The sequence below is a fragment of the Vicugna pacos genome, chromosome 9 (genome assembly GCF_048564905.1).
Source record: "Vicugna pacos chromosome 9, VicPac4, whole genome shotgun sequence".
NCBI lineage: Eukaryota > Metazoa > Chordata > Mammalia > Artiodactyla > Camelidae > Vicugna > Vicugna pacos.
Genome location: NC_132995.1, coordinates 17,780,882 through 17,794,300, shown reverse-complemented (window position 1 = coordinate 17,794,300; position 13,419 = coordinate 17,780,882). Strand labels below are relative to the sequence as shown.

Here is a 13,419-nt window from a genome sequence, read left to right as displayed (position 1 = left end):
TTTTTAAAAGCCGTCAAGAGATGCCACTAGAAACCTCTCTGAGGGAGCTGTATCGGAGCACCAAACAAAGGGAAGAGTCCACCCCCTAGAGTCCCCACACTGCTGTTGGGGTCATTTTAAGTCCTAGCGGCTTTCAGTCCTGGTGAGTTGCAATCAAACCTGTGAATTCTTAAGTCCTTCAGGCTGGCTTAACATCCACATAGATTCAGGAAGGTTTCCAGGCAGCACTTAGTAAGAGTTAGTAAAAATAAAACCCAGTGCCAGATTAGCCATAATTTAAGACAGGATAAGATCTGAATTTGAGAGTATCGGAAACACATTTCTGGCTTGAAAGACCTACTTCTTCCTACAAAAAAAAAAAAAAAAATCCAAGCCATACAATGCACGCTGGCATCTGTTAGCAGGAAATGTCTACTTCTAGGATTTTTAGACACCTGTTGTGTACATGCCCTTTTTGCAGGGAATGACATTACAGCAGTCCAAGGGAACAAACTGGAAAGACTAGCCAAGGCCACTGGTTTGTGGACTAGAACAGCCAACATCCAGGAATCCTCACATTTGGCAAAACACTTAGGTGATAAAGCATCGTCATCTGCTTTCACTGGATAACTTGACCACGCATGTCCTCATTCAGAAGTATACAATAATTACCGTTGCCATGGAAATGAAGGAGAAACGTGTAGGTGGAAATAACAGACAAGTAGAGGTAAGAGCAGCAGGTGTCGAGGAAAATGAAACAACACTGACAATGTTTACTTTGTTAAACTTTAACTAAACTAAAGAAACTTAACTAAACTTTAAGTTTCTTTAACAGAGTCCTTGGATAATTATGTGACTCTGCTAATCTGCCTATAAATTTCACTATTCTAAACCTCTACAAATCTACAGAGTTGATCAAAGGAAGAGAAAGAAAATACTAACGGTATTTCATAACCCCTTAAGGATCTCACAAGGATAGAGCCAAGTATTTAAAGGGGGGAAGGAGGACTCCAGTGTAACATTGATTCCTGTGCAACTCGAATGATCTTTGAGCACTGAGGAAACTGATCTCCAGGACTCAGCATGGGTTCCCTAAGACCAGGCGTGCCAAACCAGGCTTGGAAGGATCCCTTAGACACAGAGGTGGTAACCTCTGAGGTCTCTGACATGGTTCGTACACAAGGAATGTATAAAACAATCTGTGGATGCAGAAAGAACACAATAGGGTTTCCATTTGTATTTGCTTTAGCTAAATATATGTGTATGTATATATATATGTACATACACATATATATATGTATGTGTACACACATATGGAGATGACAAAGATTTATTAAGATAAAACGGTGAGATCAAAAAGTTTGGAGACCACCACTCTGACTTTCATCAAGACAGTGGAAAAAACCAACTGCGTGGGTGATGTGGCAAAATGTGAATGCTGGAGTGAGGGTACAGCCTGGGGATAAAGTGCATGCCTAGTGTGCACGAGGTCCTGGGTTCGATCCCTCGTACTTCCATTAAATAAAACAAACAAACAAACAAACAAACAAACCTAATTGCCTCCCACCAAAAAACAAACAAAAAAGTAAAAAAAAAAATGTGAACTTCATGAAACTGCTGTTGGTAAAAATCTACATAAGTGGGCCAAACCGTCTTCAACTGAATACATGTTGTAGGAAAAGAATACACAATATTGTAAAGATCTTATTTCTCTCAAAGATGTCTATCCCTTGCATATAATTCTAGTAAAGCAATCTCCATGAATTCTTTTCTGGAAACTGGTAAAAGATTATAAAGTTTATTTCAGCAAATAAATATGCAGAACTTGCCAAAACGTGTGTTTAAAAGAAGAATAATGAAGGGGCAAGTAAGTGCTCTCCCAAACGCCAAAGCATTCTATAAAGAAACAGTCATTAAAACTACTGTATGTGGAACTGTTGCGTACCAGTTCTTTTCATAAGTCCTTTAAACACAATCAGGAGTTTACAAATAGGCCATATACATACAGGAATTAGTATGTGGTGACACAGATAATTGAAATCAGTAGAGTAAGAATGAAGGTGAAACAATTGACTCTCCAATCAGGAAAAAAAAAACCCTTATTATCTCTCCCCATATTAAGAAGATGCAGTATTTTCTAAAACTAGAAAAAAAAGTATTTAAAATTTTTTACAAGCTTGGGATGAGATTTTCCCAAGCATGATGGAAAAGCCCAGAAGCTATAAAGGAAAGATACTAGAGTTGACAATAGAAAATAAGAAAATCACTGCAGAGCGAAACACCCCAGATGAAGTACACAACAATGAGAAAATACCTGCAAGGTAGATGACAAAAAGTTAACAGCCATATCTATAAATAATCCCTCTTTATAAAGATTAAATTGATGATTGGCCCAAGCACGTGAAAAGACAAATCAGAGAAAAAGAAACACAAAGGGCCAAAGAATCTCCCTATGTAACCATCTCCACCTCACTAACACATTTAAAATGATATATCATTTGTCACCTAGGATTGGCAAAGATTAAAAATATCCATTGTTGGCAAGGACATGGAGAAATGAGCACCAAAATGCACACTAGCGGAAGTGTAGAGCAATAGAATTTTTAACCTTTTTAGAACGCGGTTTGCCAACATTTATCTTAATTTAAAATATGAGCTCTAGCAATTCTATTGCTAGAAACATATCCTAAAGAATTACATAAACATAAGTATATTCTCTACGGCATTGCTTGTGATAGCATAAAGCTAGAAACATTCTAAATGTCCAGTTAGAGGGGAATATTAGATAAATTACGATACATTCATAGAGAGGATTACTACCATACTGACTACCTATCATTGTGTAGCAAAATTACCTCAGAACCTAGCAGCTTAATACAAAAATACACATTTAGTGTTTTTACCGTATCTGCACACCGGGTATCTGGGAGTGGGGCGGACGAGCAGTTCTGGTTCAGCATCTCTCGTGAGGCTGTAATCACCTGACAGCTGACCTGAGCTGGCAGATCTTCCTCCCGGGTGGCTCACTCACATGGATGGCTGATTGTTGGCTAGAGGCCAGTTGCTGCCCACATGGCCATCTCCACAGGCTTTTTGAGTGTCCTCCCAACATGGTGGCTGGCTCCTCCCCGTAAGTGAGCAATCCAGGAGATTGCTGGGATGTCTTTTATGACCTGGCCTCAGAAGTCCCACAATGCCACTTCCATGGGATTCTGTGGCTCACACAGAACAGCGAGGACTCCGTGAGAGGGCAGTGTAGAAATACCAAGCAGCAAGGATCATTTAAACTGAAACTTAAAGGCTGAATAGTAGTTAAGTCAGGCAAGGAGACAACTTATAAAAACTTGGAAATTTATGAATAGAAAGCAGAGACGAGGCTAGAGAAGTAAAAGGAGCCTGATTCATGGCTGTACTTCCAAGCTCTGTTAAGGAGTTTGATTTTTATATAAAGCCAGTAAGCCACCAAAAGATTTGTATTTTAGTAAGATCACTCTGGTTATTGAGGATATATGGGTTACACAATAGGGAGGAATCAAGTCTGGCTCTTAGGTTATTGACTTGACCAATTAGGTAAATGAGGCACGTGGGATGAAAAGTAGGTTTAGGGACTAGAAAAGGTTAATTTTTAACCAGTTTGAGGTGAGGTGCTTTGCACACATGGAAATTTCCAATGGCAGTGGATATATGGGACCTGGAGTTCAGGAGATTTGCCTGGACATAAAAACTTATGAGTCCTCAGAATGTCACTGAAACATGGAGCCAGAAGACAGAGAATCACTGATTTTATAAAGGAAGAGGAACTTACAAGAGACTGGAAAGGAATGCCAGGAAGGTAGACAGAGGAGGAATACCAAGAGTCTGTTGTCACAGAAGACAGGAGTGATTCAGTGTTCATAATAATAAGCCAAACAATTTAAAACTGAACATTGCACATCAAATAGGAGAAAGCCAACAGAGAAGGAGACCTTTCCCTTGGTCCAAGGCAAGATGCTTTCATGGGAAGGAAGTGAAAATCATTAATGACTTCTGGTGCAATGTTTCTCAAAGTGTAATGTACATACAAATAACCTGGGGATTGTATTAAAATGCAGGTTCTGGCTCAGTAGGTCTTGGGGGAGCCTACAATCCAGCATTTCTAAGAGGGTCACTGCTAATCTACAGACCACATTTTGAGTAGCAAAGCCCTGCGATGGCTTTCAAACTTTACTGAACAGAGACTCATATGGAAAACTTCTTAAAACAGATTATTGGTCCCTGATTCCTACAGATTATGACTCAGTAGGTTTAGGTAGGACATGATAATTTCCAACAAGTTTCCTGGTGATGGTGACAATGATGCTGCAGGTTCCCAGACCACACTTTTGAGTTGCACTTTTCCAGCACAGCTTAACGAGTGCTGGCATCAACAGAGGAAAAGCCAGAGTCCACCAGGTTTCAAAACACAGTGCAAACAGGAAGTATTCTTATCTACCTCTGCAGTCACAGTTTATGACCAGCGTAGGCAAAGGTGTACCACCCATCACCCCCAGGGTTGCTGTATCAGAATTAAGGACTCATTCTTAATAACTTATTTATTCCCAAGACTTACTCTCAGCAGTGGATGCCTCTTCCTCTCAAAGCTTTATCTTGCTTAGTAAAGCCATTTCATATTAAAACAAGCAGCTGCTAACAAGTATTATTTACTTTACTGAAGGGATGCATGTTTCACAACAGACTCATTTTCCCCCAGAGGGAGACAATTTAAGAAAAAAACCCTACAAAATAGTAAGGAGTGGGGGACCTATCTAAGGAGGAATCAATTCACATATGTATTTATTAAGAACATAAATGTATTTTATGTAAGGCATCTTAAGGTGAAAGAAAAAGATGATAAATAAACAATCCCTGTTCTCAAGTCCATAACATGAAATAAAGAAGACACCAACAATCATGTTGAAACATGACAAATGCCATCTGAAAAAACAGCTGACATTTATTTTTATTAAAACCACCCAGCAGATACCTCAACCCATTCGCACAGAATGTGTGTTTGTTATTAATACCAACAGACACGCAGAGGAGAAAAACATCAAACAGGGGTAAGTAGGAAAGACACCTGGCTGAAGTAATTCCGTGCAGGAATTAGACAGATGGGCAGTCTTTTCACAGGTGGAGGACCCAAAGGACCGTTCTTTAACAAAAATCAATTAACGTGTGCTTTGAGATCTGCTGACTAGAGGCTTTACCTACTACTATTCTTTGCAATGTGAGTAAGAAAGATACCCACGTGTACAGCACAGAAACTGCCCTCAAAAAAGGCTTACACTCTAGTTTGGAGACGGAGTAACACCGAGAAAGAAGACAGAGGAGCACATTCTCGCAGACAAAAGTGGGATGATAGCTGGCTCCCCTGACCCCCTAAATAGGGGTGTCTTTGGAGATGCGGTATTATCTGTGTAGATGCTCTCACTGGCAGTGAGTAAAAGACTTCCAAGCACGGAGCAGCGGCCGCTAGGGGCCTGAGGGTTTGCCAAGACCCGGGGGGAGGGCGCGCCAGGCCTTGCAATGCGGGAAGCTGGGAGCCGTCCGAGTGGTCGGGCTGCTTTGGTCCGTCCTGGCCTTACCGACCGCTCCGCATCCGCCAGCTCAGGGGACAGGAGGGCATCGCCCGAAGGAAGAGTTTTCCGCCGCCCCAAAGGCCGCCCGACCCTCCCCTCGAGGGCCGAAGTGGTGCCGCGGCTCCCGCGGTCTGACCTCAGGCCACCCTTCCCCGCAGAGGGGCGCTCTGCCCCTGCGCCGCGCTTCTTGCTCTGGCCTGGGAGTGGCGGGCGTCTGCGTGGGCGAAGGTGGCCTCGGCCCCCGCAGGGTCCGCGGAGCAGCAGGACGCAGGTGGACGAAAGGGGACTCGGCTACCTGGGACTGGCCGGCCAAGCGAGCGGAAGTGCGCCGCTTCCTTCCGGCCGGCGCCGCACGAGACAGGGCGGGGCAACCTGGGAGGGGGCGGGGGTCTCCGCTGACGGACGGCTCCCGGGACCTATGGGCGCGGCCGCAGCGGCCCGGCCTCCCGGGCGCGCCCCCTCTCCGGGGCGGCTGACGACCCCAGTTCCTCATTTCCACGGTGCCACACAAAGCTCCGCTGCCGTCGCCGCCGGGTCCTGGCTGTCCCCGCGACGCGCTGCGGGCCGTGGCGCGGCCCCGCCCCCTCGGCCCTCGGCGCCCCCGGCCGGCCTCCCTCCTTCTCGGCCCAGAGCTGCGCGTGAGGACGGCTGAGGCCGCAGGTCTGTGGTGCGTGTCGGGCCGCGGGTGGCGCGAGCGGACGCGCGGGCGCGAGGCTTCGGCGCGGCCCGGGAATGTCCGGCGGGTGGGCGGCGCTGCGCCCTCGCCTAGCGGCGTTCGGCCGAATCCGCTGCGAAGACCGAGAGCCCGCTAGCCGCCCCGCCGCGTGGCGCAGTCGGGGGGCGCGGCCCCGGCCTTCGCGGCGTCTTGGGGCGCCTGGTGTGGGACGTGGCGCCCCATTAACCTCCAGAAATGGGGGGCCGAGGAAGACAACTCAGGAGGGAGCAAGTTTGCCGAGGGCGGGGCACCTTCTCGGGTGACTTCTCCGCTCTTGGCCGCTTGGGCGGAGGGAGGGCCTGAGGGTCTCCGGTCTCCGCGGCCACGCGACTTCCTGGGTGAGCTGGAGCGAGTTACCGAACTTCTCTGGCCTCGGAGTCTGGCGGGGGCCCCCGGTGCTGTAGGGCTGGGGTGCGCAGGTAAGCTGAGTAACATGTCCTACAGCTCCCCGGGATGCCCAGTACGTGCCAGTCCTAAGCAATGGAGAAGAAAAGCACCACTCTCATGTCCCTTTTCAGACGTTTAAAATGGCATTCCTTGTAATTTGATGGGGAAACTTTTGTTTCGTGGGTTCATGCAATTATCACACAGAGTTGGCGCTTCAATATTAGTTACCCTTCTGTTTTAACGTGGTACGGTGTATCATTTGTGGGGTTTTACAACTCCGCTCCGAGTCCTTAGAAAGGGCATGACTCTAGGATAAGGTAATTTGGGGATAAGCCCATCTCTGGCAGTACGAGTTTGCCGACACTCCTTTTCCCCCTTGTTGCTCCAGAGTCTCCATTTTCAGTGCTTGCACCGAAGTCTGTCTTGCTTCTCAGATTTTTTTTGTATGCATGCATTTATGCATAAATGAATAAATTGAATAATGTTGATTGGTTTGTTCTTTTCACTAGAGCAACTTGTTTACTTTTCGGAATTAATAAGCTGCCCAAGGAATCGTCTGGCAACTGGCCATTTTTAATAAATAATTAATAAAACGCTGTTCGTTCTTGGGAGGAGTGACGCAAGATGTTCCGGGGGACTGTAACCAGCTTACTCACTGCCACCACTCCCCCGCCTCCCACTTGCTGCTTCCAAACCAGGCTCCTTCTCCCTGCAGTCACTCCCACTGTTGCTCCCTGGCATAGCAGCTGCCCTGATTGGCACACCCCCGCTGCCATCACCACTGAGGCATATTCCTAAAGCTTCCAATGTGAATTGATTTAAAGAACACTGGTATCAAAATTCCTGAGACCAGACAGTATTTCAGTTCTTCAAAATCGGTCTATCAACAATCAAGAAATTTACTTCTGGGTACCTTTCCCATGGTAGGATACTTTATAAAATAATATAAAGCTACGTAACTGTGTGACAAATTGCATGGTAACATGGCTCAAAAAGGGGAAAGATAAGCAGGGGTTGGTGCATCGGAGGGAGGCTTCCTGGAAGAAGGGCAGAGGCTTGTCTGTGATGCTCGCCTGTATTCCTAACTCTTGGCAATGCCTGCCTTAGAACAGGCACTTCATAAATGGGGTTGTGTTAAAGAAATGTTTGTGTTGTGTCTTAAGAGTAGCTTTGAAGGCTGGTTAAAATTTGAGTGGGAAAATGGGAGGGTATGCTAAGCAAGGGAAGAAACAAAGGTAAAGTCAAATGAGCACAGGATGCATTTGGGGAGAGAGGATACTGACATACGGATGGATGGTGGTTTACCTCTGTGTTGTTCGTAGGAGTGCTTGGAAAACAATGCGTGTAAGTCTTTGACACCATGATATCCATCAGGCAAAGAAAAGGAATAAAAACCACAGAAGTTTCCGAGGATTATGCGGTACAAGAAGAAAATGTGAAGTTGGAAAATAAATTGCCATCTAGTAGGTGATTTAAGTTAAAGCAGCATTTGGGGTTGCTTTGTGTATGTGTGTGTGTACATATGAAAATAATTACTCTCCAATACGATGAAAATTTAGTGAGACATGGTAGTTGAAGAAACTTGTTCTGCTACCCTGATACTTTAGTTTTACAAGTGATTTGATTGTAATTAGGTAATACTGGTTTCACAGTTACGATTAGATAAAAGATGAAAAGACCTCTAATTAGAACCCTTTGTTTCTCAGCTGGCTGTTCAGTATGGTTACACCAGTCTGATCCTTTGACTCTCTATAGAGTGATACTTTTTCCCATTGTTCAGATTTTAGTCTAGTTCAAATTTTTCTGGTTTGAGTATGCTGGTCACAACTAGATGACCTTACCTTGGGTGAGTTTCTCATTTCATTAAAGTATTGAAAGGTGAATCAGACTTTTAAAAAATTCTTTATTTTCAGGTAAATTCCTGAAATTTTCTCCTTTGCTTTTTTTGGGGGGTGGGGAAAGTGGTCAGAATTTGGTAAATTGTTTAATTCTTTGATAATGTTGAAGACTTGCTAAGCTGTACGCAAGATGGCATTAATTACCAACTTCTTGCCTCCCTAGTTGCTCTCTTAGACTAAGCATAGTAAGGATTTTTAAAAGTAAGCATAAAAAATTCCGTGTCCATCAGCCATTTTGGATATCTGACAGAATTTAGGTCAGTTGCAGCTAGAGCTAGTGAAATAATTTCGGGTAACAGCTTTATAAAATAAAAGTAATCTATATTGAGAAGGCATGCCATCCAACTCAGCTGTTAGCAATTTGGGACAATACAGAGTACTTTCTGAAAACTTTATAGAAATACAAATGCAAATTCAAGTTTGTCCTTTTAAATTAAAAAGTAAAACTCTGAGGACTATTCATTTTACCAAAGCAGTATTTATTCGTGTCAGAAAATGAAAACTAAAGAAAAGCAAAAAAGAAGGAAAAAATATTCCCACAAACCTACTCATCCTTAGATTGCCACCGATGACACTTTATCTTGCTGTCTGAATGTTCTCTGCACTTGTATGCCTACAAGCATTCATATGTGGTTTTACAAAATTGTAATCCTACGTGCTGCTGTGTAATTTGCTGTATTTCTGTGTGTTACAAACATATCATGTCAATGTATTTTTAAAATACTGTCAGTGTATAGTCGTTGTGTGACTAATAGCATAATTTAATTTCCTGCTTAATATTTAGATTTTTTTTAACCTTTTATCTGTACAAACTGAACTGCGATAAATATCCTGTGGCCAAATGTATGCTTTAAACTTTAATTATTTCGTCGGGGTTTATGCCTAGATTTAGAATTACTAGTCAAATAGGGTGCTCATTTGATGGCTTCTACTTCCTGTTACCATGTTGCATTCCAGAGAGGTATCAATTTATTCCAACACCAGCAGTGTTTGAAAAAGTGTCTGTTTTTTTGTATCCTTTCCAAAACAGAATACTAAGCATTTTAAGCTATCAAATTGGCCAGTATTATAAAAGTTACAGCTCTTCATTTTGATTTGCATTTCTTTAGTACTAACTTTTTTTATCTGTTAAGTTTATTGGCTTTTCTTTTCTTTTGTGCCTTGCCTGTTCATGTCCTTAATTTCCTACTGGAATATTCATTGTGTTTTTCTTCCTTATCTTGAAAGTATCCTGTATTAAGGATACTTAGCCCTGTGTATATGTGCTATAAATATTTTTCCTAGTTTATACATCCTTGAACTTCAGTGTGATGGATTTTTTTCTTTGGGCTTTAAAATTTTAAGTAATCAGGTTTGGGTGTAGCTTTTAATGAATAAACCACACATTGTAAGTAGACCATCTCAAAGATTGTTTTTATTTTAGATCTGTAACCCATTTATTCCTCCATTTAAGAACTTAGTAGTTAAATGAGGCCAAACATAGGCCATAGGTGTTAAGAATGATTAAGACAGTATACTTGTCATCAAGAAGTTCCCATTCTCTAGTTGACAAAATGGACAAATGAACAGTTAGATACAGTGGGATAAAAACTGTAATAAGAGTATGGAAAGTATAGAAGGGTCTGTGGAATCATGGAAGGGAGCCTCTCACTCTCCTGGAGATGGGGAAGGCTTCACCAGTGACAGGCAGCTGGAGCATAGCATGCTTGGCAGTCTGAAATAGAACTGTTAAATCCTTTACCGACTTAGTTTTTCATCTGTTTATTTTTCTAAAAGGTTGTACCAGTGGAAGATTATGGAAGATTCTGTCTTTTACAGTTGGTGGAACTGTTGCACTTTGCATTGGACTTCTTACATCTGTCTACCTGGCCACTTTACATGAGAATGATTTATGGTTTTCTAATATTAAGGTATGAACATTGTATGATTTACTCATCAGTGTCTCTAACAGTTAGCCATTTAGATGAATAAGGCAGTTCCATTTTGCCAAAAAGAATGTAGTCTCTTAAAAGCTTTGGCTATAGGGTAAAATGACTTTTTGTTTGCTAGTTTAAAATAACATCAGAAATTTTATAATCAAGTGAGTTTTCCCATTTTCATTAACTTATTCCAATTATGCATCATTACTCTAAGCGAGTATTTTTAAAGCTGTGGATTGTGAAATTGTTGTAGTAGGCCATGAGTAACATTTTTCTTAGTGAAATAAAATATAAGAAAATATTGTTACGTATGGTATGGTTGAGAATTATTTGTGAAACTTTTATTTTAATTATATGTATGTATGTACAAACTGGGTCATAGCATAGTATACATTTTTTTCTGTTGGGTACAGTGGGGGGCAAAAAAAAAAAATAGGAGAGCCAAAAGCCACTGCTGTAAACCATGGAGTCTTAATCTGGCTCCACAGATGACCTTGATGTGGTGTACCTTCCTAGTAGGGAATGCGAATGATTGAGGGGAAGCCATAACTTTGATCAGAAATCTCAAGAGGCGCTAGTTTCCTTGTTGTCTTTCTCCTCTCTCTCTCAGCATTTCTAGATGTCCTTTGATATGCATTGTGTTCAGAACAGGTATATCACTTAGAAGGAAACTTACACCTTGTCAGTGCTTTTCATTCAAATATACCTTGCGTTTGATCCAGAAATGTCATGATCTTTATTTTGCGGAGAAGGGATGTGGGTGGGAAGGTTAGGTTTTTGTTTATTTATTTATTTTTAATGGCGGTACTGGGGATTGAACCCAGGACCTCATGCATGCTAGGCATGCACTCTACCACTGAATAACCCCCTACCCCAAATCATGATCTTTGACCTTATTTCCCACCATGGCTTCTAATGTCTAGTTGCTTACAAAGGTAAGATTCACTTTCACAGGCAAAGATTGATCATCTATGAGAATATTCCAAAGAATCTGTGCAGAATCTAAAGACAGCCCCCAAAGAGAGTTTTTCAAAATGTTTTGAGCTTTGGTTTCATTTTTGGAATGAGTCTTCAAAGCAGACTGCTTTGAATTACAGACTTTATGTTTATGAATAATTTCTATTATGTTTATTTTTAAAATCTCTTATATTACTCTGTAGTTTCAGAATGTAAAAAAAAAATTGACACATTGATATAGTTATAGAATGTATCTGTGTATCTATCTTTATATGAATTATCATGGTACCAAAGAACAATAATTCTTATCCTTTAGTGACAGTTGGCCAGTTTTTCTTTTCAAGAGAAATTTTACTTACCTATATCTCTTTAAAATGGAGTACCTATAAACAGATTCCCTGAAATTAGGAAACTTAATACTTCTTCATTAACACAAGTATTTTGAATAAAGTCTGGTATTTCCGTTTTGTGGGCATATAGCAAAAATTAAACGCTAGTAACTATGTAGCAAAGAGACATGGTGAAAGAGATGACATAATTTTAAACTGTAAGTTTACTTCTTTAAAGCTAATAAGTGGCCCTGCTAGCACCCTTAAATAGATACACCCCATCATCAAGAAACCTGAGTATTCCTGACTTTTCTCTCTTTACTCTCACCGGGTTAAGGAAGTCATTATACTGTGACCTGGTACTTATTGGGCACCTTTTCTGTGGGTCACATTGGCTTCAACACTATCGGGAACATGGAAGGAATAACAGAGACTTCTGAATTTGTCAGTAGACTTTCCAGTATATAAATTAATCTACTACAAATGTGTTAAGCTCCTATAGTATGACAGCAGGCACTGTGCTCAGTGGTAGTAATACCACCAAATGGATCAAGGCTTCTGCTCTCAAGGAGCTTACGTTCTTGAGAAGGATACAGGCGAGTAGGCAGACAGTTACAGCACATCCAGAGTCAGTGCTGTGGAGGGGTGAGGTAGAGTCATGTGGGAGTGCATAGGAGAGGTGGCTAACGTGATTTTGGAAGCACACAGGAGGGGTAGCTAACATGATTTTGGAAGATCAGGGCAGGTTTACTAAGGGAGGATGTGTTAAGAAGATTTGAAGGATGAATAAAGGTTAACCAGGTAAATTGGGGAGGAAAGATGGGTGTCATAAGGAAGGGACACATACAGGAAATTCAAGAGGCAAGAGAGCCTGGAATGTTCAAGGTATTTGGCAGTAGTTCAGCCTGGCTGGAGAATGGTTGGGGAGAGGGGCAGGGCTGGGGATGCTGAACAGAAGCCAGATCATGAAGAGGCTTATCTTCTGTGTCTCAGAGAAAGAGCTTCCTCTGAACATAGCAGTGAGCCCCATTTTTTAAGGAGGCATTGGTGTCATGTTGGTGTTTTAGAAAGTTGACTCGGGCTACAGTATAGGGAATGGGTTTGAGGAGGGTAAAACTGTAAGTCCTATTCAGTGGATTCAGTAATATCTGAATATCCAATTAAGATATTAAGTTTAAAAAAAAAAGAAAAGAAAAGATTTTTCTGTGTGCCAGACACTGATCTAGGCCCTGGGAATACAGCATTTGACTAAGATATGGAACTTAATTCTGATGAGGAGAAATAAGTCAGAAACCAAGAAATAGTACTACAGTGAAAATCAAACAGGATGGGGAGGCAGTTATTGGCAGGCTGCTTGAGATTGGGAGGTAAGGCAGACTGCTTTGAGGATAAGACATATATGAAGACCTAAATGATGAGAAGGGACCAGCCTAGCTAAGCTCTGTGAGGACATTGTAAGCAGAGGAAACAGCGAAGAGGCTCTAAGGTAGGAATAAATTTGTCAGGTCAGGTATCAGAGAGAAGGCACGTATGGCCAGAATTTTATGAGCAACGAGGAAAATGGTAGAAGAGAGGAAAAGACCAGGTCATGCAGGGCTTTGTAGGCTGGACAGGAGTTGGAGAGAAGTGGGCAGAGAG

The 13,419-nt window shown here is 42.2% G+C and overlaps 1 protein-coding gene across 4 annotated transcripts in view; it reads left to right on the top strand.

The window, feature by feature from the left end:
- The first annotated feature begins 6,015 nt into the window (after positions 1-6,015).
- The window catches only part of DPY19L3 (dpy-19 like C-mannosyltransferase 3), a 75,584-nt gene continuing 68,180 nt past the window's right edge, over positions 6,016-13,419 (top strand). Inside the window, exons 1-3 of one of the 4 annotated variants that reach the window (XM_072967279.1) lie at positions 6,016-6,236; positions 8,053-8,145; positions 10,353-10,486. Coding sequence is in view for 2 of the 4 variants with exons in the window: in XM_072967277.1 (XP_072823378.1) it covers positions 8,039-8,141; positions 10,353-10,486 (237 nt within the window). In the remaining 2 variants the exon portion in view is untranslated. Of the gene's footprint in view, positions 6,244-8,000; positions 8,146-10,352; positions 10,487-13,419 lie in introns of those variants that run through there. The other 3 variants (XM_072967277.1, XM_072967278.1, XM_031672086.2) reach the window with 3 other exon arrangements.